At 41.8% G+C, this 25,575-nt stretch overlaps 1 protein-coding gene across 2 annotated transcripts; it reads left to right on the plus strand.

Annotated features, from left to right (window-relative positions):
• Positions 1-965: 965 nt before the first annotated feature.
• Nol11 (nucleolar protein 11) lies at positions 966-25,575 on the plus strand. 2 transcript variants are annotated; one of them, XM_048446053.3, is made up of 18 exons: positions 966-1,152; positions 2,768-2,881; positions 2,961-3,017; positions 5,112-5,260; positions 6,884-6,941; positions 7,545-7,689; positions 7,896-8,084; positions 9,197-9,273; positions 11,013-11,136; positions 11,472-11,557; positions 13,305-13,379; positions 14,332-14,513; positions 17,040-17,165; positions 17,314-17,565; positions 18,335-18,413; positions 18,919-19,011; positions 24,450-24,557; positions 24,940-25,575. In XM_048446053.3, the coding sequence occupies exons 1-18, from the start codon at positions 1,012-1,014 to the stop codon at positions 25,054-25,056; spliced, it is 2,172 nt and encodes a 723-aa protein (XP_048302010.1). In that variant the 5' UTR covers positions 966-1,011; the 3' UTR covers positions 25,057-25,575. The 2 variants fall into 2 exon arrangements, with proteins under 2 accessions (XP_048302010.1, XP_048302011.1); XM_048446054.3 differs by having other exon boundaries at positions 17,374-17,565.

Below are 25,575 nucleotides of genomic sequence, written 5' to 3' on the forward strand. Positions count from 1 at the left end.
GTTTTGTTAAGACAGTCTCTCTACATAGCTAAGACTGTCCTGGAACTCTAAGTAGCCTAAGTTGACCTCCAATTTACAGAGATTCTCCCTGCCTCAGCCTCCGGAGTGCTGGGATCAAAGGTGCGTGCCACCACACCGGGCTAGATTTCTTTTTTTAATCAAAGGAGTTGGAAATTCTGATAATCTGCATGAAATTTCCCCACCGAGTCAGAAAAAAAGAAGAAGAAGAAGAAGAAAAGAAGAAGAAGAAGAAGAAGAAGAAGAAGAAGAAGAAGAAGAAGAAGAAGAAGAAGAAGAAGAAGAAGAAGAAGAAGAAGAAGAAGAAGAAGAACAGGAAAAATAAACACCCCCGGGGACTAGACATCTCTGGAGGATTCTTGGGGCAAGCGCTATTAGGCATTTAGAAACAGTACCTTGAGGGTCGTCTGCAAGTTAAATATTTTTCCCCCTCTGCCATGTAGTGGTAGGGCTTCCTAGAGTTTACTCAACATATTTTTAAAATCTGTTTATTGAGCCGTGGCACACGCCTTTAATCACTGCTCTCCGGAGGCAGAAGCAGGTGGATCTCTGTGAGTCCCAGACCAGCCTGCTCGAACAAGTGAGTTCCAGGCTAAGCCTGTTACACAGAGAAACCCTGTCTCAAAACAACAACCAAAAAAACTAAACCAAAAAAAGTCTATTTATTGATACCAGGTCACTTTCTAAACTCATCCTTCAGCTTCCATTAGCTGAGGGGCAAAGAGCAGTGAAGCAGATGCAAAGATTTCTGCTCAGTACAGTTGATCCGAGAGTCCGGGAGGCATGGCCTCGGGGGCGGAGATTTGGCACGAAGTCCAGGCTCCACCCACCGGGCGGCGTTCGGCTTCTCCCTTCCCGCCCGCCAGGGGTCGCCGTTTGGCTCGAGTTTCTTTTTCTCCAGTGACGAAAACCCACCCCTTTCGTGTCCTTTGCTCTCGCGAGAGAAAGCGCAAAGGCTGTTGGGAGGGATGCGCTGGCTGCAGGCCAGGCAAAATGGCAGCCCTGGAAGAAGAATTCACGTTGTCTACCGCAGTCTTGGGCGCCGGGCCTGAAGGATTCCTAGGTGTAGAGCAGACTGACAAAGCCGACCAGTTCCTAGTGACGGACAGCGGCAGGACTGTCGTCCTCTACAAGGTGAGGGCGGCGAGAGCGGCCGGGTGTCGTTCGCCTCTGTCCGAAGCCGGGGGCGGGTGGCTCGAATTTCTCCTAGCTTGGCAAGGAAAGCCGGGAGCGGGCCTGACAGAGCCCCGTGGTCCCGCGGTGGGACGCGAAGGAGGCTCGGAAGCTGTTTGCTGTGAGGACTGGCATGTTTCTGAGTGACAGGCGGCAGTGTCTCGCTGCACGTGGGACACGCTGGGAACCGGTGCCTCCCCTTCTCTTCTCCCGGAGCCTGACCCAGGGACTTTCTGTCCCCCTGCGGTTTGCTTCCCGAGGGGTCGGGCGGAGATTGAGCGTCAGAGGGTGACAACTGACCGGTAGAAGATGTTATCGCTTCACCCTCCGCTCCTTGCTGTTTTTTGGGTTTGTCGGGAGGGGGTTGACGAGACAGAAGAGTCCTTAGTATTATGGAAAGATTGGACAGTTCTGTTTAAACACTGCGAAACCCGAATTTGAGAGCTAGAACGTCGCAATCTCGCCTGCATTGCAGCCTGATTCCTGGCCCAGCCCACTTACAACCTTGCTAATTCGAATCATTTAGAAAGTAAGTTTTTAATCTGGCATTCTGAGCAGTTTCTTGTGTCACTAAACAGTTACCCACCTGCTGGGGACAGTCTGCCAACAATCCCCTGTACACTGTTGGTTTAGATTCCCTCAAACTGTTCTGTCTTTAGGCTCTCCGCTGACTGGGCAGTTTCTGCAGAGGAATACAGTAGGTGATGGGAATTGAGTGGACCGGACCCCACTTACACCAACCTGACTTTCCTTGCCTCTGTTCCACCTGTAATCAGTACATTTTTAAATGTATCATTGTTTATAAAAATGTCTAGAATGAATTTGTTTAGTTTTAGTGAAGAGTTTTGGGAATGTTTTGTTTAGTATGAGACCGGTCTGGCTTTGGATTTGCAATCCTTCTGCCTCAACCTCCCCAGAGCTGAGGCTACCACCATACCTAATTTTTGCTTGTGTGTTGTTTTTGTTTGTTTGTTTTTAAAGAATACGTTTGTCATCATAACCGTTATTAAGTGTACATATAGTGAAGTGTATTTACATTACCTATTTACATTTGCATTAGTGTACAGCCATCACCCGTATCCATCTCCAGAACTCTTCATCTTATAAAACTGAAAATCTGAACACATTAATAGTTCGGAGGGTTGATGGGGTAGCTCAGCTGATAAAGGCACTTGCCACCAAGTCTGATGACCGGAATTCGGTGCCCCGAATCTACATGGTGGAAGGAAAAGGTCTGACCCCTGAAAGTAGTTCTCTAGCCTCTGAACTCATATATGTGTGTGCATACACAAATAAATACATACATACATGTAATTAAAAATACATAGTAACTCTTCATGCTGGAAGTTGAGGCCTGCCTAGACGACACAGAAAGACCATCTCCAACAAATAAAAAATAACTATTCCTCCAGCCCCTGGTAGCCCACTCTGCCAGTCTTCATTGTTTTAATTTAGGTACTTCATAGATTAGGAATCGTGTTCAGTACTGTCATTCGGTAGCTTCTTGTCTTGTTTGGTACATCTAATTGTTCTAATGTCTGAAGCTGAAGACTTGAATTTTGTATTCTTTCTCCAGGTTTCCGATCAGAAACCCTTGGGCAGCTGGTCAGTGAAACAAGGTCAGACTGTGACATGTCCAGCTGTGTGCAACTTTCAGACCGGAGAGTATGTAGTGGTACATGACCATAAGGTAAAGTTAAAAGTGTATTAGTGTGTGTAACATGTAAATAGGCTATGGAGTACTAATTAAAGTGTACTTTGACTTTAAGGTTTTGAGAATATGGAATAATGAAGATGTAAACCTGGATAGAGTATTTAAAGCTACGGTGAGTCTTTATGCTTTCTGACATATTTAATTCTTGGTGAAATGGAATAACTCGTAATCTCACGTTTGTTATTTATTATATTGCCTCTGGGCAAAGGAGCCTATGACTGTAGAGAGTTTCCCCTTCCAGCTGTTTTCTTATAGATCATGATAACTATCTCAGCTCACCTATGAGTAGATTAGAAAATGCGGCTTTATTATCCCATAAAGACTGATGGTTTAAATAGTTCACGAACGGGGCTGGAGAGACGACTGTACAGTTAAGAGCATTTGATGCTCCTGCAGAGGACTGGAATTCAGTTCCCAGCACCCACATGATGGCGCACAACCACCTGTAACTCCACCTGTAAAGAATCTTGATGCCTTCTTGGGCCTTTGTAGTCTTCTGCCTGCACATGGTGCACACACATATACATACACATAAATGTTTTAAAAAATAAGTAATGATTGGAGTTTGGAATAGACCCTACAAAGTTTCTATATTGTACATTTTAAGAGCAATATGTAATAACCTAAAAAAGAACAATAATTAGGTATTTATATTCTGCTAGTGACCTAAAGTGTGCTGATTTTTCTCAGTGATAAAAATTAGGATCTCAAAAAAAAAAACAAAACATCTCATGCTTTTTTTTTTTAATGAGCATTGGTATTTTGCCTGCATATCTACCTGTGTGAGGGTGCCAGATCTCCTGGAACTGGAGTTACAGACAGTTGTGAGCTGCCATATAGATGCTGGTATTGAACCCCCGGGTATTCTTGAAGGCCAGCCAGTGCTCTTAACCATTGAGCCATCTTTCCTGCCCCCATTAAAAAAAATGATTTATTTATTTGTATTTTATGTGCATTGGTGTATTGTATATATGTCTGTGGAAACATCAGATCCTCTTCAACTGGAGTTACAGTTGTGAGCCACCTTGTGAATGCTAGGAATTGAACCTGAAACCTGGAAGAGCAGCCAGAGCTCCTAACCTCTGAGCCATCTCACCAGCTAGCCCTTGGTGAATACTTTTCATCTCAGCACCCTGGAGGAAGAGATAGGCAGATCTCTCTGAGTGTGAGGCCAGTGTGGTCTATGTAGGAAGTTTCAGGCCAGCCAGGGCTATGTAGTTAAACCCTATCCAAACTAATTTCTATTTCTAAATGTCTAACCTACAAAGTAGTGTGTGTGTGTGTGTGTGTGTGTGTGTGTGTGTGTGTGTAAAATAATTGATGCATTTTGGGTTAGAAAGGTGGCTCAGTGGTTAAGAACACTGGTTCTTCTTCCAGAGGACCCTGGTTCAATTTCCAGCACTTACATGGCAACTCACACTGTCTAATACTAGTTTCAGGGCTTTTGACATCCTTACACAGACATACATGCAGGCAAAATGCCAATGAACATAAGCTAAAAGTTAGTTATATGTAATTGATAAGTTTTAGAATCCTGAGTGGACTAATTCAAGTCCAGTACTAATTCAAGTAGTGCCGTCGCATAGACTCTTGAACTTCTGTGTTGTTTCCTAAGAATCTGGAGATGTTAGCTATCTTTCTCACCCTTTGTTAGGCTTGGCAGCCAGAGCCTTTCCTATCATCTCACCAGATGATTTTTTGATTTATCTTTTCACTGCCTGTGGGGCTGGGGGTTAGCTCAGTGGTATAATACTTGCCTAGCCTGTCTAAGGCCTAGGTTCAATTTACAGTATTAAAGTGGGACAGACACAGGGTGGTGGTAGACTGTTAAAGATAATAAATCTTGATGGGCAGTGGTGGCACACACCTTTAATCCATAACTCACGGAGCAAAGGCAGGTGGATCTGAGTTTGAAGCCAGCTTGGTGCGTGTGTCAGTCTGTCTCTACCTATGTCTGTAGTGTCCCGTCCCTGCCCCCCCTCCCTGTCTTAACTGTGTAAGACTGACCTTGCCTCTGCCTCACAGGTGCTGGAATTAAAGGTGTGCCCTCCATAAATTAGTCTCTTAAGACGTCTTTTAGGTGAGGTATGATGGCACATGCTGGTAATGTCATATAATGTCACTTGAGAGGCTACAATCATGAGTCCAGGGTCAGCCCAGACGACAAAGCTAGACACTTTCTAAATATTCGGAACACTCTTTCCAGCTGTCGGCCGAAGTCCATAGGATCCACTCAGTACAAAGAACAGAACCACTGGTGCTGTTCCGAAGGGGTGCTGTTCGTGGGCTAGAGGCCTTGCTTACAGAGCCTCAACAGAACATTGAAGCTGTCATTCCTGATGAGGAAGAGATCAAGTAAGTTCCAGTGCTTGTGTATGAATTTCTACCAGAAGAAAATGTGCTCTGCATTACTTCACTGCATTCTTTACTATGTTTAAATGTGGTTTTGCTTAGAAACATAAAGAGCTGTGATATAATTCAGTGTATCCCTGCCTAGCATATTTGAAGCTAGCATTAGTCCCTGGAAAACCAAGACAGAATTATCCTAAGTAAGTCCCACTTACTGTTGGATATAGTACTAGGGAGACAAAGGCAATCAGAGCTCTGATTTGAGGCCAGGCTGGTCTGCATAAAAGGTTCTAGGCCAACAGGAGCTACATAGTGAAACCCTTGCTTTAAAAACAAAACAAAACAGGACTGGAGAGATGGCTCAGAGGTTAAGAGCACAGACAGCACTTCCAGAGGTCCTGAGTTCAATTCCCAGCAACCTTACACGGTGGCTCACAACCGTCTTTAACGAGATTTAGTACCGTCTTCTGATATGCAGGCAGAACACAGCATACATAATAAATAAATATTTAAAAAAAGAAAAGAAACTGGACAGTGGTGGCACAGGCCTTTAATTTCAGCACTCAGGAAGCAGAGGCAAGTAGATCTCTGAGTTTGAGGCCAGCCTGGTCTGCAAAGCAAGTTCCAGGATAGCCAGGACTGTTACACAGAGATACCCTGTCTCAAAAAGAAATAAAGAAAAAGTAAAACAAAGCAAAAACAACATTTAGGAGACACTCAACAAAGTCTCCAGGAGCCTGTGAACCTATGAGGTCATAGATGATGTGGAAACAACCATAATCCCGATCAAAAGTCAGAGACCTGAATAGTCAGCTATTTCTGGATTGAATGGATAAAACCAAAAGTACAAGCTCTTTGGTTCTGTCATATTGCCCAACTGCCGAGCCACGGCCCTTTCCCCTGAAGAGACCATTCCTCGGTAGCAAGAGGTGATGGTGGTGCTTGCAGGCCTCTGCTTTCATAGGCTCTGGACTGATGGTGAATAAGGAGCTCTTTTGTGTGATGGTCAGACAGTTCTTGACTCCCCATCTTACCCTTGCTCATCACTCTGTCACATTTCCTGTTCATTTAACTCATGGCCTCTACCTAGTACAAACTAAATTCCTGAAAGCAAAGGCAGTGCTGAGCAAGTGAGCACGTGGACAGCTGTTTCTAAGACTGACCCGTGCATTCCTCTAAGGTGTGAGCAGCTGTTCAACAGTGGGTGACCTTTGGGTTCAAGTCACCACTTTGGCACAGGCTGGCAATGCTGCTCTGGTCATGGGTCTTTTAGCTTCCCTGTGGCTTACTCTCTGTTGCTTGTAAAAGGCAGTTAAGATTCTAATGTTATCCTAAGAATGCTAGTCCCCAAAGTAATTCTGATGAAAGCGGGATGAACTCAGTTTAAGTCCTGAAAGGACTGAAGACTCCTCTCTGCCACAACCTCACAGTTTTCATTATTGTCTGGGAAGTGTAACAACATCCACTATCTCCAGAAATGCATTTGACAAGTGACAACTCTTAACTACTGAAGTAGGGGTTCTCTGTTGTCCTGGCTACAAAAACACCGTAATAGTTATTCAAGTTTAACTGGTAAATAACATTTCTCAACTGATTTTGTGTTTTCTAATTTTTCTTTCTTTTTAAAAGGTGGTCAGAGTTTTTCATGGTCTTTAAGCAACCTGCCTTAATTTTTATTACTGAAAAAGTAAGTGACATCTTTAATTTCTGGTCTTTGTTACATTTTTAAAGTCACCTTGTTATTTAAAAACTAAAGTGTAATTTTACTATTTTAGAAGGTTGTTTCTTTTGTGACCATTAAAGTGCTAGTTACGACTGTCTGTACCCCTGATTAAACCAACTTTTTTTAGCAGATTAATTCATTAACTTCATTTTTATGGTATAAAAGACCCATGTGAATGAAGCTGGGCAGTGGTGGTGCATGCCTGTAATCCCAGAACTCAGGAACTTGATGCAGGAGGATGAAGAGTTTGAGGTTAGAAGGGTTACATAGTGAGACACTGTCTGAAGGGACAAGGGATGGGTATGTAGCTCAATGGTACAGCTCTCTACAGTCTTCAGTAGCCTGGAACTCACTGTGTAGACCAGGCTAGCCTGGACTTTATTGCATTTTTCTTGTCTTTGCCTCCCAAGTGCTGGGATTACAGGTTCATGCCACCACACCCAGCCTGGGCAAGCAGCTTTTAAGTATTTATTGAAGTAATTAGAATGGAGCAATAACTTGTCATTTTGACACTTAATTGTAGTTAGTTGGACTGGGAATATTTACAAAACAACTTTTTTCTTGCAGCATGGGAATTATTTTGCTTATGTACAATTGTGCAAATCACATGGCTTAAGCAAATACACACTCTTACTTGGAAAAGAAGAAAAATCTATTAAACAAAATTTTACTGCACGTGTGGATGGGAAATTCATCTCCCTGGTGTCATTGAGTAAGTTTTCTTTAATAACAGAGGTTGTCATGGAAGACTGCTAGAGGGTTGTGTACATTACAGATTCGTCTACAGTGATATGGTTGTTCAAAGTTCTGAGTTATTTATAGATTTGTAGTCTTATAAACATCCTAATACATTTAACTACAGTAGATACAAACTGTCCTTTCCCCATTACTAAACAATAAATACTTGCTTTCCAACAGGCTCTGATGGGTGTGCATATGAAACCTTGATACCATTATATTCAAGTGACACTGAAAACAACCAGAGGTTGGGTAGAGCATTGATGCTCAAGGCAGTTGTGTCTGGTGGTGCTCGAAATGGTGCTACCATCACCATCCTGGATCAAGACCACGTAGCAGTCCTGGGACCTCCGCTTCCAGCTTCTAAGGGTAACTGAAGTCACCTAAGAATCAAACTTAGCTTTTAGCCTCCAGTCTCCATCATCTTTCTTTGTTTTCAGCAGAATCTTTCTATGTAGCCCAGGCTGGCCTTGATGTCAGGATCCTCCTATCCCAGCTTCCCAAGGGCTGAGATTGCGGTTGTGTGCCACTGTGCCCAATGCCATCTTTCAGTTCATGAACTCCTTAATTTCTGCAATCAGAATTTCATAATTTATACTGTACCTTCAGTCATTCCTTCCTTGGTTAAATTATTCCTTTAGATGCTAATAAAATGTTGTTTCCTTTTCAATTTTTCTTTCTAGGCTGTAAAAACACATCTGGTTCTATATGTCGCTCTTTTTTGTTTTGTTTTGTTTTTCAAGACAAGGTTTCTCTGTAGCTTTGGAGCCTGTCCTGGAACTAGCTCTTGTAGACCAGGCTGGCCTCGAACTCACAGAGATCCTCCTGCCTTTGCCTCCCAAGTGCTGGGATTAAAGGTGTGCGCCACCAGCGCCCAGCTCTATATGTCACTCTTATCCCTGCAGCTCTGCTAAGTTGTTTTTTTTTTTAATATTTATTTATTATGTATACAATGTTCTGTCTGTGTGTATGTCTGCAGGCCAGAAGAGGGCACCAGACCTCATTACAGATGGTTGTGAGCCACCATGTGGTTGCTGGGAATTGAACTCAAGACCTTTGGAAGAGCAGGCAATGCTCTTAACCTCTGAGCCATCTCTCCAGCCCCCCTCTGCTAAGTTTTTTATAGTGCATGTATGTGTGTGAGCTTTGCCTTTGGTCTCAGGGTAATGCTGACTTAATGGAGGGTGAGGACATATTTCTTTAGTCTAAGAGTTTGATGCTGATTTGTAATTGATGGAATTCAATGGAATTCTTCTTGAATGTTGTTTTCATTACAAACTGAGATCTGCTATTGTGACCTTCTAGGGCTTTTCCACTCTTTCTACCTATCCTGTGCCTCACTTGTTTGAATTCCTGTGGCAGTCACTCACTTTTATACATGAAGCAAACTTGTGTATTCACCTCTGCCTCTGTCCTTCACGCCATGATATTAGGTGTTTCTATTTAGGTCTGTTTCTGAACTTTTGTATCTTACATTATAGAATGCCTCTCCATATGGAACATAAAGTTTCAAACATTACAGACATCAAAAGAGCTGCCACAAGGAACCAGTGGACAAGTAAGTTTGATTTTTTTTTATTTTTATTTTTTGTTGGTTGATGGGTTTTGGTTTTGTTGTTTTGTTCAGATTTGAGTTTGAGTTTTTAAGTAAGTTTGATTTTTTTATTTTTCCTTGGTTGATTTTGGTTTTGGTTTTGTTGTTTTGTTCCGGTTTGGGTGTGGGTTTTGCTTTTGGTAAGGTGTTACTCTGTAGCCCAGGGTGGCCTCAGAGTTACAGTCCTCCTGTCTTGGCCTCCTAATTGCTGGAGTTGTGTATGTCTGCCATCATGCTCTTAATTATTTGGGTTTTTATTGAGAATCTTCTGAGGAAAACAAGAATTACTTTTTGGTTTTTCAAGACAGAGTTTCTCTGTGTAACAGTCCTGGCCATCCCATAACTTACTGTGTAGACCAGGCTGGCCTCCAACTCATAGACAGCTGCCTGTCTCTGCGTCTCAAGTGCTGGAATTAAAGATGTGCACCACCATCAACACCTGACTTATAATTTATTTTTTTACTTAAGAGATTACATTTGGTTGAGGTTTTGTTTTAACATTTTCTATATACTTATGACTTTCATTTGTTTTGTTTTTGTTGGTTTGTTGGCTTTTTTGAGGTGTCTCTGTAGTCCTGACTGCGGAACTTGCCCTGTAGACCAGGCTGGCCTTGAACTCTGAAATCCGACTGCCTCTGCCTCCCAAAGGCTAGGATTAAAGGCGTGTGCCACTGTTAACTGGAGTTTCAAAGCACTAAATTATACCTAATTTTAGGTCAGAAGAGAGCAGTTAGTTTGGTTTTTAGCTCTGCTTTCATTTTCACTCTTTATTTTTGTGTATTAAACTATAACCTAAGGTATTGCTATTCCTAATAAACTGACCTTTAAATGTTACCATGGAACTACGTAAAGAATTAAAATTTTGCAGGACAGTGGTGGTGCACTTTTAATCCCAGCACGCAGGAGACAGAGACAGGTGGATCTCTCAGGTCTTCTTCCAGGACAGCCAGGACTATACAAGAGAAACCCTATGTCTTGGGGAAAAAATAGAAAAAGAATATCTTTTGTTATTCTGAGATAGCTTGTGGAATTTTACTGTTACATGGTAAATTTGAGATAAAGAATCAGACTAGCGAGCAGTGGTAGCACATGCCTTTAATCCCAGCACTCAGAAGGCAGAGACAGGTGAATTTGTGTGAGTCTGAGGCCAGCCTGGCCTACAGAGTGAGTTCCAGGACAGCCAGGAATGCACAGAGAAATGCTATCTCAAAACAACAAAAGAGTCAGCGCATGAGTCCATCAGTGACTGGATGAAGACGGTGCTGTATTATTACATTATGAATGACATGTCATTTGTAGGGAAAGTAGATGGAAGTTTTTAAAAATCAGAATTTCCTCTCATGGCTGAATTTAGACTTAGCTGCGTATAAGACATAAGAGTTTAGCAGAGACAATGGAAAGAAGAGAGAGATTGGGGAGCAGGAGAACGGGTGAGACAGTAAGCAAGGGTCCAGGGAAAGTGATTTTGAGTGTATGTGAAATATAATGAAACCATCATTTGGTACAGTGAATACGTGCTAGTAAAATAAGGTACGGGCCTTTGTAGAGTCAGGTCTCCGGGGGATAGATGGATGGATGGATATATGTGTGTGTGTGTGTGTGTGTGTGTATGTATACATATAACATATACATGTATATGTATATGTGTATATGGATACGTGTGTGTGTGTACTGACTTTTTTAAAACTTTTTTTTTTTTTCAGCTCTGGTATCATGGGGAAGCATTATTTATGCTGCATGGAAAATGTCTAACTGTGATTCCATACAAGTGTGAAGTGTCATCTCTGGCAGGCGCTCTTGGAAAGCTCAAGCATACTCAAGAGTCAGGTTGGAACCTCTTTACTCTTTTTATCGACACAGACAAATTTATTAGTTCCTGGTTTCTTTTTTCTTTTCTTTGGGTTTTTCTAGACAGGATTTCTCTGTGTATCTCTGGCCATCCTGGAACTCACTGTGTTGACCAGGCTGACCTCAAACTCACAAAGAACCACCTGCCTCTGCCTCCCAAATGCTGGGATTAAAGGTATGCACACTACTGCCTAGTTTGAAGCCCCTCTTAAATTGTGTATAAATTTAAATTGTTTTTTGTTGTTGTTGTTGTCCTTTAATTTGATGATGTTGAGTCAGAATAGTTCAGTAATTTATGTTTTGTGTTTCTGCAGGCACTCATTCCATGCCCCATTTTGTAAACTGGGAAACGTGTTCAGGATACGAACCTGAGCACTACAGTGCAGAGCAGTCAAGAACTGTAAGTTCAGTAGTTGGCTGAGTAATGTTGTTGGGAATGTAAAATTAAACAGGAAGAGCTGGCACTGCCTTAACCCTTCATGTTTGTTTACCTCTCTTTTTTTGTTTTGTTTGTTTTTGTTTTTTTCAAGACAGGGTTTCTCTGTAGCTTTGGAACCTGTCCTGAACTAGTTCTTGTAGACCAGGCTGGCCTCGAACTCACAGAGATCCGCCTGCCTCTGCCTCCCAAGTGCTGGCATAAAGCTTCAGCAGAATTTAAAATCTTTATCTAATACTTGTAAATCTACCTGTTAATTGAATTTAGTTGGTGTTCTTAATTTTTGACTCGGTTTTGTTTTTTCGAGACAGGTTTTCTCTTTATAGTCCTGGATGTTCTAGAACTCACTCTGTAGACCAGGTTGACCTTGAACTCACAGAGATCCACCTGCCTCTGTCTCCTGAGTGCTAAGATTAACAACATGCACCACCACCGCTCAGCTAATTGTTTTTAAATATGTATTTATTTTATGTTTATGTGACTAAGTATATATATGTGCTTTAAATACATGCAGGAGCCAGCCAAGGATGAGAGAGTCAGATTCCCTAGAACTGGAGTTACAGATGGTTTTGAACTGCCATGTGGGTGCTGAGAACCAAGCTCAGGTCCTCTGCAAGTGCAGCAAATGTTCTCACTGGTTATACTGAGCTATCTCTCCATCTCCAGCATGTGTTAATATTTAAAGATGTGTATGTTAATAAACTAAGTCCCAGGTAGGAAACTAGGCCAGTTTTCAATTAGCAGTAATGCCCTTCTGAGTAGAGACGTTTATCAAAGCTGGATGTGGTGACTTGTGCCTCTGATTTCAACACTTAGGAGGCCGAGTAGGGAGGATTGGAAGTTTGAGGATAGTCTGGGCTTCATAATAAGTTGCAGACCAACCTAAATTTAAAAAAAAAAAAGTCTTTATCTCATTTCAAAGTTGTAATGAAAGCATTTTATTTACCATTAAGCTTTTTTTAAAAAAAAAAATATGTGGTTGGGGTAGAGAGATGGTTCAGTAGTAAAGAATGCTTGTAGCTCTTACAAAGAACTCAAGTTTGGGTCCCAGCACTCATTTTAGACAGCTCATAGGTGCTTATAACTCCAGTTCCAGGAGACCCAGTGACATTTTGTAGCTAACTCAGGCATCTCCATTTACATACACATACACTGAAACATGTTGACATATACTTAAAGGGAAAATCTTGAAGCTGCAATCTGCAGAGGTGACTCGGTAGTTAAGAGTTTTGCCTGCTCTTAAAATAAAAGACCAAGGTTTGTTCCCAGCATTCATATGGTAGCTCAAAGCCATCTATAACTCCAGTACAGGGGATCTAACTTCTCTTCTGGCCTCCATGGGTATTAGGCACTTACATGGTACGCTTGCATACATGCAGCCAAAACACGCATCCACAAAAAAATAGAAATAGCTGGGCATGGTGTCTCATAACTTTAATTACAGCACACAGGAGGCAGAGACAAGTTGATCTCTTTGAGTTTGAGGCCAACCTTGTCTACATTGTGAGTTTCAGGACAGCCAGGACTATATAGAGAGACTTGTGTCAAAAAATTAAAGCTAACTAAAATTTCTTTTAGAACAAATCCTTAACATAAGTATTTTTAAGTGTATGGGCATACCAAGTATACTAATTTGTTGTATAGTCCTCTAAATTTTTTATGTGTCTTCTACATTTTTTTTGAAAGCCTAAAATGAATTATTCTCTTACAGCTAAGGAAAAAAAATATTGAAATGAATTTACAGCCAGAAGTTCCAGGATCCAAACAACTTTTATCAATAATAAAGGTAAATTAAAAAAAAAGAAAATTAGAAGTCAGACTGGTGAGATGGCTCAGTGGTAAAAGCACTTGTTTCACGGGCCTGCCCTATTCTGTCCTATCACAGGCCCAAGCAGCTTCTTTATTCATTAACCAATAAAAGCAACACGTATACAGGACTTCCCTTACTGTGTGTGTGTGTGTGTGTTGTAAAATTGAAGTCACCTTGTCTCAGTGGTTGCATGGATCTTCATACTTTGTGTTGTAAAATTGAAGTCACCTTGTCTCAGTGGTTGCATGGATCTTCATACTTTGTGTTGTAAAATTGAAGTCACCTTGTCTCAGTGGGTTGCATGGATCTTCATACTTTGTGTTGTAAAATTGAAGTCACCTTGTCTCAGTGGGTTGCATGGATCTTCATACTTTGTGTTGTAAAATTGAAGTCACCTTGTCTCAGTGGGTTGCATGGATCTTCATACTTTGAAAGAAGGTTGTGCTGGCAAGTTTTGTTTTTTGAAGTTTTTTGTTGTTGTTTTTAAGTTCAGAGTGACATGATGGAGGAGGGTTAACTGTCTATGTGTTACTTTCATTGGTTAATAAAGAAACTGCCTTGGCCTTTTTGATAGGCCAGCCCTTAGGTGGGTGGAGTAGACAGAACGGAATTGTGGGAGAAAGAAAGCAGAGGCAGTCAGACGCCATGACTCTCCTCTCCTAGACAGCCGCAGGTTAGAATCCTCCTGGTAAGCCACCACCTCATGGTGCTACACAGATAACTAAGTATGGGTTAAAGCAAGATGTGAGAATTAGCCAATAAGAGGCTACAGATAATGGGCCAGGCAGTGTTTAAAAGAATAGTTTCTGTGTAATTATCTCGGGTGTAAGCTTGCCGGGATTCGGGTGGCGGGAAAGCAGCCCGCCGTTCCTTCAACAGTGACATTTCTTAATGTATCGGACTAAATTCTTTAATTTTGCCCTTTCAGAAAGGTTCAGAGAAACATATTGAAGTCGAACTGCGTAAATTTTTAGCTAAGTCAACACCTGACTTTCATACTGTGATTGGAGATACAGTAGCAGAACTTCTGGAAAGATGTAAAACAGAGCCATCCTTTTATCCTCGGAACTGTCTGGTGCAGCTCATCCAAACGCGTGTGCTTTCCTACAGGTACATGTGTGTCCCCACTTCATGTTCGGATGCTTTTGAACTTGTTCTTTGTACTTGTGACTTTTTTGTGTGAAAGTAGTTCCCGAGGAGGTGGCTCACTGAGTAAAATGTGAGGACTGCAATTTGACCTCCCCGAACCCACATAAAAAAGTATGGTGGGGGCTGGGCAGTGGTGGCACACGCCTTTAATCCCAGCACTCAGGAGGCAGAGGAGGCATCTCTGAGTTTGAGGCCAGCCTGGTCTATAAGAGCTAGTTCCAGGACAGCTAGGACTGTTATACAGAGAAACCCTGTCTTGAAAAACCAAAAAAAGTATGGTGGGTTATGGCAGCCCACGTAAATCCCAATGCTTGAGAGGTGAAGATAAAACTAGTCAAAACTTCTGACTCTACCTTCAGTGGGACACCCTGCTTGTTGCAGGGTGAAGGGTGATGGAGGAAGCCACTCAGCATTACTCTAGGGCCTCCACAGACACAAGCATACATTTACATGATACTCACTCATAAGTGATCATGTATGAATTCACACTACACACACATATATACCAGAGAGATTGCCACTGAGGTGTGGTAGTCATCTTCATTGCCTTTAGTTTCCTGTTGTGGTAATGAAATCAGCTGCACCACATAGTGGTGCACATAGCTGCACATAGTGGTGCAGCTGTGACTGGACTTTCACAGCTTCCCACGGTGGGTTTGTGCATCCTCTTTACAGGGACCCCAGTCCTGTCACACATTGCCTGGTCTCAATTTTCGCGTCTTTACCCTCAAAGCCATTACTGTATATTAATACTGCTGACTTTGCTATAAGCTCGAGGTGTGACTTGGATCACAGCTACATCAGCTTCTTTTTGCTGACTCTATGGAAACATTTTGCTAAGCAGTTGCATTCGAGGAGCAAGGACTCCTTCTGTTAGACTTTCTTTAAATGAACCTGTATATTTTTGCTAAATAGATCTTCTGAGGGATGGAGTTTTGCCCTTGACAGCTTTCCTATTGTCCAGTGTAGCACAAAAGGTTTCTTGTTAAGAGTGTTGATCTCTTTAACAGTTATAAGTTGTTTCTCAGTAGCAAACTAAATGATCACTTTTGAAATTCCCTCTATGAAACAAACTAGTCTGCTATTGCTCAGGTCAACTTCATGTATGTTATCAGGGTGTGAACAGAATGAAGCCAGATTCTTGGTCAGAATCCCACACAAATGGCCTATAGCCCAGTTCCTTAAACATCTCTTGTTCCACTGTCTGCACTTCTCTCAGCATTGCTGTTTTTAGGGTCCCACCTGAATGGCCTCTTGAGCTCCTTTCAGCACTTAACTTTTCTTGAACCCCAAATACGAAACTCTTCCACATTCTAGCCTTAAAAAGTTCCATCAGCCTGAGAGTCACATAGGTTCCCACAGCAGCTGGGGAAACTAAGACAGTGGTGATGGTACGTGCCTGTGATTGAGACACTTCATGGGTCATGGCAGGGAGAGGATGAGTTTGAGACCAACCTCTTCTTTCAAAGGACCTGGGCTTATTTTCCCAGCACCCACTTGGTGGCTCGACCATCTGTAACTCCAGTGCCTGGGATCCAGTACCCTCTTCTGACTTTCATAGACAGCAGGCATGCATGTGGTCATACTGTTTTGTTTTTCAAGACAGGGTTTCTCTGTGTAACAGTCTTGGCTGGCCTGAAACTTGCTTTTGTAGACCATGCTGGCCTCTAATTCACTGAGATCCGCCAGCCTTTGCCTCCCAAGTGTTGGGATTAAAGGCAAGCACCACCACCATCACCCAGCTGTGGTCACAGACTTATATGCAGGCAAAACACTCATAAAATAAATTATTTAGTCAGGTGGTGGTAACACATGTCTTTAATCCCAGAATTTTGGAGGCCGAGGCAGCTAGATTTCTGTGCGGTTGAAGCCAGCCTGGACTACAGAGCTAGTTACGGGAAAACCAGGGCTGCACAGAGAAACCCTCAAAAAACAAGCAAACAAAAAATTAAAATAATTGTAAAAGGAACAGTGGGCTGCGTTCCCACCAGGATCCCGGCTCCCTGGCTAGTGTACACCTGAAATACTTACACGAAAACTGTGTTCATCTAAACACTGCCTGGCCCATTAGTTCCAGCCTCTTATTGACTAACTCTCATATCTTGACTAACCCATATCTAATAATCTGTATGCCACCACGAGGTCGTGGCTTACCGTCTTGGGAAAGGGAATCATGGTGTCTGCCCTTCTTTCTCCCAGCATTCTGTTCTGTCTACTCCACTATCTAATCCTGCCCTATCAAAAAGCCAAGGCAGTTTCTTTATTAACCAATGAAAGTAATACATAGACAGATGACCCTCCTACATCAAATAATTGTTCTTTTATTTAGTTCTGTGTGTGTGTTGTTTTGGTTGGTTGGATTTTGGTTTTCAGGACAGGGTTTCTCAATGTAGCCTGTGACTGTCCTAGAACTGTAGTTTTAATTTTTTTTAATGATTTTTTTTAATTATAGTAATTTTATAGTAATTGTCTCAATTTTGATCTCAGCTTGTGCCCTGGCCTGATGGAGATTGCTCTGGAGCGCACAGATGTGCAGATGTTACAGCTGTGTCTGCAACAGTTCCCTGACATCCCCGAGTCGACCACCTGCGCTTGCTTAAAACTTTTCTTGAGGTAAGTTAAAACCTGTGATCTCATTCTCATGATATCATTGGAATCTGTGACTTATTTGACTTCTAAAATGTTGATTTCTTAGAAAATAAACTTTCAGAGGTTCAAATAATGAGAAAAATTAACCTCTTGCTTTCAATTAACATCGTAGCATTGGTGATGACTGTCTTCGAGACATTAATATCAATATGGAGTCAGTTTTTGATTATAGTGATACCATACAAGATGAAAAAAAGGAAATGGAGGAGCAAACTGAAATTGTTCAAAATGGCTTCAGTCCCGAAGACAGTAGCTGCAGTAAAGACAGTCAGCAGTTAACTAAAAAGCCTGAACGTGAAACAAAGGAGACCGTCTCTTTCCCCGTGACCGCATGTCCTGTGGCCCCAAAGCGAGCGGCTCTGTTGTATCCTTCCAGGTGGTTCCGTTGCTCTGCTGTCAGGGATATAGTTATATGCCAAGCAGTAACTAAGGCATGATTCAGTTTTTTCCTCAGTTTTTTTCAGTGTCTGCTTGAAATGGATTATATTAGACTCTTCTTTCAACTAATTTATTAAACCCATTTTTTTTTCTCTCTCTCCCCTGCCCCATTAATCATGTGTGTATGTTAGAGTAGATGACTCCCATGGTCCTATGCATACTTGTCAAACTCTACCTCCAAGCTACCTTCCATCAACATTGATGTCTGTTTTCTTTGAGGGTTCTTTTGTCATTTAGTTTGATTTAATTTTGTTTTGCGATGTGGCTCACATAGCCTTGGCATCCTCCTTTTCTCTCCTGGAGTGCCACAATCGCAGGTGCATGCCACTATGTCTCACTTGCCTGCTTTCTTTCTTTTTTATTTTTCTTCTATTTTCTTAATTAAGAAGATAGAATACTAAGAGCTAGAGAGATGGCTCAGTGGCTAAGAGCAGTGACTGCTCCTCCAGGGGACCCGGATTCAATTCCCAGCACCCACATAGCAGCTCACAACTGAACTCTAGTTCCAAGAAGTTAAACATCCCTCACATAGACACACATGCAGGCAGAATGCCATGCATATAAAAATAAATCATTAAAAAAGAAAAAGAGGAGTGTTGGCAATTAGACCTCTTGTAAACCAGGAAGTGAACGATTTGTAGCAGGGTAGCCTTTTTTTTTTTTTTTATTGAATATTTTCCTTTAGTCCTGAGTAGAAATGCAGTTCTCCATTCAGCATACAGTGAGACCTTCCTCCTGCCGCACCTGAAGGACATCCCTGCAAAGCACATCACGGTAAGTGTTCTGCACAGACTGTGCATTTTATTTCTGGTCTAAATTGTGCTGCTTAATTCTGAGCAACTGGTCGGCCATTCTAATCTGTGGGATACTTTTATATGCATAAGAGAGAGGTCCACATGTGATGAGAATTGCTCCAGAAACCAGGGTGATTTGTGGGTGAGAGACCTTGCTCCAAGGTCTGCCCTGCTGGAAACCAGCTTAAACCATCTTAGGTTGTCATTGAAAGGACTCTTAAAATAACTGAAAAAAGAAGAGAAAAGTTCTCTTTTCTGATCTGTTTTTTATGACCTGAGCTCATTACCCTCCTGTCCTAACTAGAGAGCTCCTTGGTGGTGACAGGGACTCCGTTTTACTCTGTCCCCAGAACCTGTAACATTTGTTTGATGCGTAATTTAATTGAACAGCATCGTAAACGTTTTTCTGCTATCTGCTGGGTTTATTTGTAGAGAACGTTTTCTACCAGATTGGTAAGCTGTGCTCCTGTTTTCCCCTCCCACAGCTATTTCTCCAGTATTTGTATTTCCTCTATCTGAAATGTAGTGGCAATGCCACCATGACGCTTCCTGGAGTAAGCCCTCCAACGCTGAGCCAGGTAAGACAACTTTTGTACAGAAGCCTTGGCGTACAATGTCAGCCTTGTAGTTCTGTAACCAAGATGGGAAGATGCCGCCTCCTCCCTTGTGCACATCATTGGATTGAAGAGGGCTTCTCTGTTCAATAGATGGATTTCTAGATTCATAATTACAGATTACAGAATCCCTAAGTCATCTTTGTAGGGAAGTGTTTCTACAGTATCAAAAAGGTTTCAAAAGTAAACTTTGGGACCAGGTGTAGTGGCACACACCTTTAATCCTAATACTCAAAAGTCAGAGCGGGTGGATCTCTATGCGTTCAAGACTGGTCTGGTCTACATAATGAGTTCTCATAGTGAGAACTTGCCTCAAAAAGCAAGGGAAAAAAAAAGATAAACTTTGTATCTCTGCTCCTCCAACCTCTCTTAGAGATAACCAACATTAAAAGTTTCTCTCATGAACTGGGCATTGGTGGCGCACACCTTTGATCGCAGTACTTGGTGGGCAGAGACAGGCAGATCTCTGAATTTGAGGCCAGTCTGCTCTACAGAGTGAGTTCCAGCGCAGCCAGAAAAAAAACCTGTCTCAAAAAAACGAACAAACAAAAAACTCAGAAAAGTATTTTTTGTGTCTAGAAATACTGATTCTAGACACATTCTTCCTGTCTTTGATTTTTGTCTTTCTGATACAAGACCTTTTTTTTATGATTTATTTATCTTTTATTTTATGTGCATTGGTGTGAAGGTGTCAGGTCCCCTGGAACTGAATTTTCAGACAGATGTGAGCTGCCATGTGGGTGCTGGGAATTGAACCCGGGTCCTCTGGAAGAACAGCCAGTGCTCTTAACCGCTGAGCCATTTCTCCAGCCCCCTGACACAAGACCTTTAGTGTGTGTGACATTCTGCAAGTTAATTCTTTGTCTCAGTGCTGTGTTGCAGACTTATCTTGGCCTGGTACATCCATCTTTTCTCATCCCCTCTTGGTGCATTGCTTGCATGTTTTGCTACATAAATAAGCTTTAAGTGTTAATCTTCTCATGGCTTTCCTTGTGGGTTTATTCCCACAAGAGAAACACTAAGGGAAGCAGGCATGTGTTTTCAGTTTTCAGAATGCCTTTCCAAAGAGTTGTGACTGGGACTGCTGCCCCTTAGTTCCCACGCGCTGCCCACACCTGCTATTGTTGTCCAACTTCTCAGCCTTGCTAATCAGATAGGAACAGTGTTGCCCTGGATTGCCTTGTGTTTCTTGACAATAGAGGGTGAAGTAGTTTTTCTTGCTTTATTCTCTTTTGTAAGACGGTATTTACTTAGGTTCTTTATCCATCTTTCTATTGTAGTTCCTGTTTGTGGGGAGGTGTTTATAAACGGGTCTTTGTGTATTGAGTTAATTTCTGTCGTTTGTCTTGCTACTGTTTTAGTGTCTTTTTTCGTTTATTATTTGACAGTTCATGTGTTAAGTATACAGTGACTTCAGTCTTTCTCCCTGTTACCTCTCTCTCCCTATTCTGATGAAGCCCTTTATTCCTGAGACATGCCCTTCACATGATTTATTTAGAGGGTGTGTGTGTGACCCACTGAGTCTGATTAGTGCTCCTTCATGAGCATGCATGAAGGGCGTCTTCTAGATCAGGAGCTACTTCCAGTGGCTGTACCACTGGATAAATAGACACCCCTCCCAACATCTGGGAATTGCCAACAGTCAGAGTCCCTTCAGTATAATTTTCCTAGCCAAATTTTAACTTTTGTGCTCTAGGATGCCACCACTGCCTGGCTGTGTTATTTTTGTCTTTTTGGGGTCTCAGCATAGCCCAGACTGGCCTGGGACCCACACCAGTCATCTTCTTCCACCACTGAAGCGCTCAGAGTGCCAATGGGAGACACCAGCAGAGGACACAGCCTTCTACATAAGATGGCTAGTGCTGCCTGCAGAATTAGATCTCACAACGTATAAAAGCGGGAAGAAGATATTTATGCTTCATAGAAGTTACTCCACCTCTAAACTGAATGTTCAGACTTCCATAAGGATTTGTTTTCTAGCCGTGATGGTGGTGCATAACCTTTATTACCGGCGCTTTTGGGAGATAGAGGCAGACAGATCTTTGATCTATGTGGTGAATTCCAGGACAGCCTGGGCTACATAGTGAAATCCTCTTTCAGGAGAGATGGCTCAGCGGTTAAGCACTGGCTGCTCTTCCAGAGATCCAGAGTTCAATTCCCAGCACTTTAGTTGTGGCTTACAACCATCTGTAATGAGATCTGGTGCCCTCTTCTGGGCAGAACACTGTATGCATAATATATAAACAAACACTGTATTCAAAATAAACAAATGAGTAAGTAAAGGAATAAATAAACTAATGAATGATTGAGTGAGTTGTAGTGAGGGCTCGGAGCTGTGGACAGACCTGCTTTTCGTCCCACCCGGCTCCTGCATAGCTAGCATAGCCCCAGAAATAACAACACACAAATTGTATTCATTTAAGCACTGCCTGGCCCATTATCTCTAGAGAGTTAGTTACTGACTAACTCTCATATCTTGATATTAACCCATTTCTAATAATCTGTGTAATCGTGGTGGCTTACCGGAAAAGATTCAGCATATCTGACCTGGTGGCTGGCTCCATGGCTTCTGCCTCAATTCCCTCTTCCCAGCATTCTGTTCTGTTTACTCCGCCTACCTAACTTTCTGTCCTATCAAGGGGCCAAGGCAGTCTCTTTATTGACCAATGAAAATAACACAATAGACAGATAACCCTCCTCCATCATTTCCCCTTTTTCTGTTTAAACAAAAAAGAAAGGCTTTCATTTTAACATAGTAAAATTACATATAACAAAACAGTTATCAAGCAAGAGTTACAGTCACAATATTTATAACTATATCTTTATCATAATAACGGAAAATATAACTATGACTATCCATTCTTCAACTCCATCAAAGACTCCAGAAGGATATAATATTACCTAAGTAAACAAGAAGTAAGCAACTTCCAAAACTCTAGAAATGATAGAGACATCTCGCTGCCTGGACAGTCACCCAAAGTTCCTCTGTATCGTTGGGGCATCCATTTTTGGCCTTCAGGTCCATAATATCCAGCAGACATTTTCATAAAGAAGGAAATTTCAAAGGCAATTCAGTCACTATCTGCTGTGTCCTGTAGAATGTCTCGCAGACTCTTTCTTGAATTAGGAACCCCGAAAGATCATTTCACCTTTAGGCAAGTTTAGCAGTCCTCTCTCTGCGGGTTCTCTGTGTCCAGTTTATATAACAGTCCAGGCAAGAGCAGTTTCTTGCCCAAATGGCTATCAGACTCCATAAGGAGCCTCTTCGATGCCCATCTTCCTCTTGAAGTAGATTGGTGCTGCCAGGAGCAGACGTGTCTCATTGTCATGAAAAGTCCTAAGTTATTAAAACATTATATGCCATGCTCTGTAGTCTTTGAAAGATATGAATGTCTATCTGAAATATATCTATGCACTTCTAGAAAATCAGACTAACATTACTGCAAGCTTTACTATTATCGATGATTATCCATTAACAACCTATATTTTCTAATTATACATTACATTTTTAAAATGAACTACAAAATCACAATACATCAGTGAAGATCAGAAATATATATACATATAACAAAATTGACCTTAAAATCCATACCAATGAAATTATTCATATCTATATCATTTCCCCCTTTAAATGTAAAAGACCATTTATAAACAATATTTGGGAATATGGACGTAGCTATTTCTCTCCAAACTTCTTCCTGCTGTATAGGGGCGCAGTTAATCAGGTCTTTTATGGTATAACCTGTCTGCCAGGTTCATCTCAGTCGGCAGTTGAGTGGAGTAATTTCTTGAGGGTGTTTACAGCAACCTTTTAGGAGGACGTGGTCTATCATACCATATTGGATAGAAGCAATCCACAGGGTCTCATCCTCTGTGAAAACAAAAGAAGAACCTGCTTTCCAAAGTATCATATCCTTAGATCCAAATTCAGAAGTTAAGGTATTTTTAACATATCTATCTTGGGTTAGTTCAGCAGCATTTATAAACAAATATCTTTTACCAGCTGTTGCTCCTTCCTCAGCATTCAAACAATTTAAAGAGAGCATAATAGCATACAGTATCAAGATTCTCTGTGTATTTTCCATCTTTATGTGGCTTTATTTTAACTTTTATTTATTTTATTTTTACTTTTACTTTTAGAGACAGGTTCTCTGTATATCTTTGTCCTGGAATAACTCTGTAGACAAGGCTGTCCTTGAACTCACAGAGATCCACTTGTCTCTGCCTCCCAAGTGCTGGGATTAAAGGTGTGTGCTACAACACCTTGAACTCTCAGAGATCTGTCTGTCTCTGCCTCCCAGGCATTGGGATTAAAGGTGCAAGCTACCACACCTTGAAGTCATAGAGGTCAATCTACCTCTACCCCTTGAAGTCACAGAGGTCAATATGCCTCTGCCTCCCAGGCATTGGGATTAAAGGTGTGTACCACCACACCTAACTACTCTCTTTCTTTCTTTTTTTACATTAAGAACTTTAACTTTTAGCCTGCATATATATTTTTAACACACTGTAAAATATTTAGAGGTTTTATTCCTCTTTGAATCTCTCTTTACTGTATATCTCTCTTTTTCTGACCACATGAGCATTTAAGGAGAGGACTAAAACTGTGGCTTTTACGGCTGGAATTAGCCCATTCCTTAGCTTTCCAGCCCTGTGGCTGAGATACCAACCAGAGCTGTGTTCACTGCCACAACTCTATGGCATTTCAAGGTCCTTGCTAGCAAGCAAGCCACAGCATTCTGCTCACAGACCACACTCAGTCGGACTGCCTGCCTGAAACAGTCAGAGATTGCCCTGGCAGGGCAGCCCAGAAAGTCGGCATTTTAAAACAGCGCAGCTTTTTTTTTTTTTTCCTGCTACGGCTGAAAACCGAAAAGCATGCATTCAGTTTTTCACCAACACCGTTTAAGTGTTTCGTGGCAGGACCTCTTAATGAGCTACAAAGTTTTGCAGCTAAAGCTGAGTCAGGAAGCCTCTCTTAGATGAGAGCCTTGCTTGCCTCTAGCAAGTAGAGTAGACCTGAGAAATTGGTGCTACCAAGAAAACATGCTTTACTCTATTTTTTTTGCAAACTTTCTCAGGCTTTCTGTGGATGCAGTTATCCACGTTGGTGCCATCTGTAGAAAGGAGCTACGGGCAGGCCTGCTTTTCATCCCGCCCGGCTCCTGCAGTGAGTGAATGAATGAAACAAAGCCTGGCAGTGGTAGCACACTCCTTTAATCCTACCACTTGGGAGGTGGAAGTCTAATCTCTGTGAGCTGGAGGACAGCAGGGTCTACAGCGGAGAGTTCCCAGGTATCCAGGGCTGTTACACAGAGAGACCCTGTCTCAAAAAAACAAAAGAAAAAAAAAGATTTGTGATGAATTTGAATTAATGGACTAATCTTTGTATTTTTCTCCAGATTATGGATTGGATATGCCTACTTCTAGATGCGAATTTTACTGTTATCTTAATGATACCAGAAGCAAAACGACTTTTGCTTAATCTTTACAAATTTGTGAAATCTCAGGTTTGTGTTTATTTAATTCTTTTGGTTAATTATTTTATTCTGAGTGGGGTGATGTGTTTGGATGGGAGCACAGTGTGTCATTCAGAACACTGTGTTAGAGAGTAGTTCTCTTCTTGGGGCCTGTCTTGTGGCTTATCTCGAGTAATACCTTGTTTGTTTGTTTTTTAAAAAAACTAGTTAAATATTACTATAATGCATCTACCTTATCTTTAATATTTGGTTATGTCAAGATGGGAATCGGTTTGTGGTAGAGGGAATGATATATACGTAAGGCCATTGATTCATTCCAGTCCAAAAAACAAAAATGTTCCTGGAAAAGCCATTAGTAGTATGTTGTATGTAGAGTTATGGTGAAGTTACTCTGCGTCTTTCTCTTCTTCAGATTTCTGTCTATTCCGAGCTCAACAAGATTGAAGTGAGCTTTCGGGAACTGCAGAGGTTGAGTCAGGACAAGAGCAGTAGAGGGCTGTACTCCATCGAAGTGCTGGAGCTCTTCTGACAGCAGCAGTTCTCCTTCGTGGACACTTCATGGAGTTCTCTCCTTTTATTTTTATTTTTTTATTTGTTTTGGTTTTTCTGGGACAGCATCTCACCATGTAGCCTGGTCCTGGAACTGGATATGTAGACCAGGTTAGCCTCAAACTCACAGAGATCCACCTGCGTCTGCCTCCCAGAGTGCTGGGATTAAAGGTTGCGCCGCCATGCCTGGCTTGATGGAATTCTTTATGTGACTCCAGCTGTCCATCCAGGGAAGAAAGCTTTGGTCGCATCCATCATCCCTCGGTGTCTAAAGAGAAGTGAGACTTCCTGGGCCATCACATCACCGCTACAGGGTTCCACAGACCAACTCTCGGCTGTAGACATCCCTGGAAGGAGATTATGGAAGTGGAAGTTTTTTAAATATGGGATTGAGCTGATTTTAAGTAAACTTATTTGTGATTTGATAAAAGTCTATAATTTCTTATCATACATTTGGAGAATAGTTTTCTGTTAATAAAAGAAACAGACCATCTCTGAA

This window comes from Myodes glareolus, chromosome 9 (genome assembly GCF_982192425.1).
Source record: "Myodes glareolus chromosome 9, mMyoGla1.1, whole genome shotgun sequence".
Lineage (NCBI taxonomy): Eukaryota > Metazoa > Chordata > Mammalia > Rodentia > Cricetidae > Myodes > Myodes glareolus.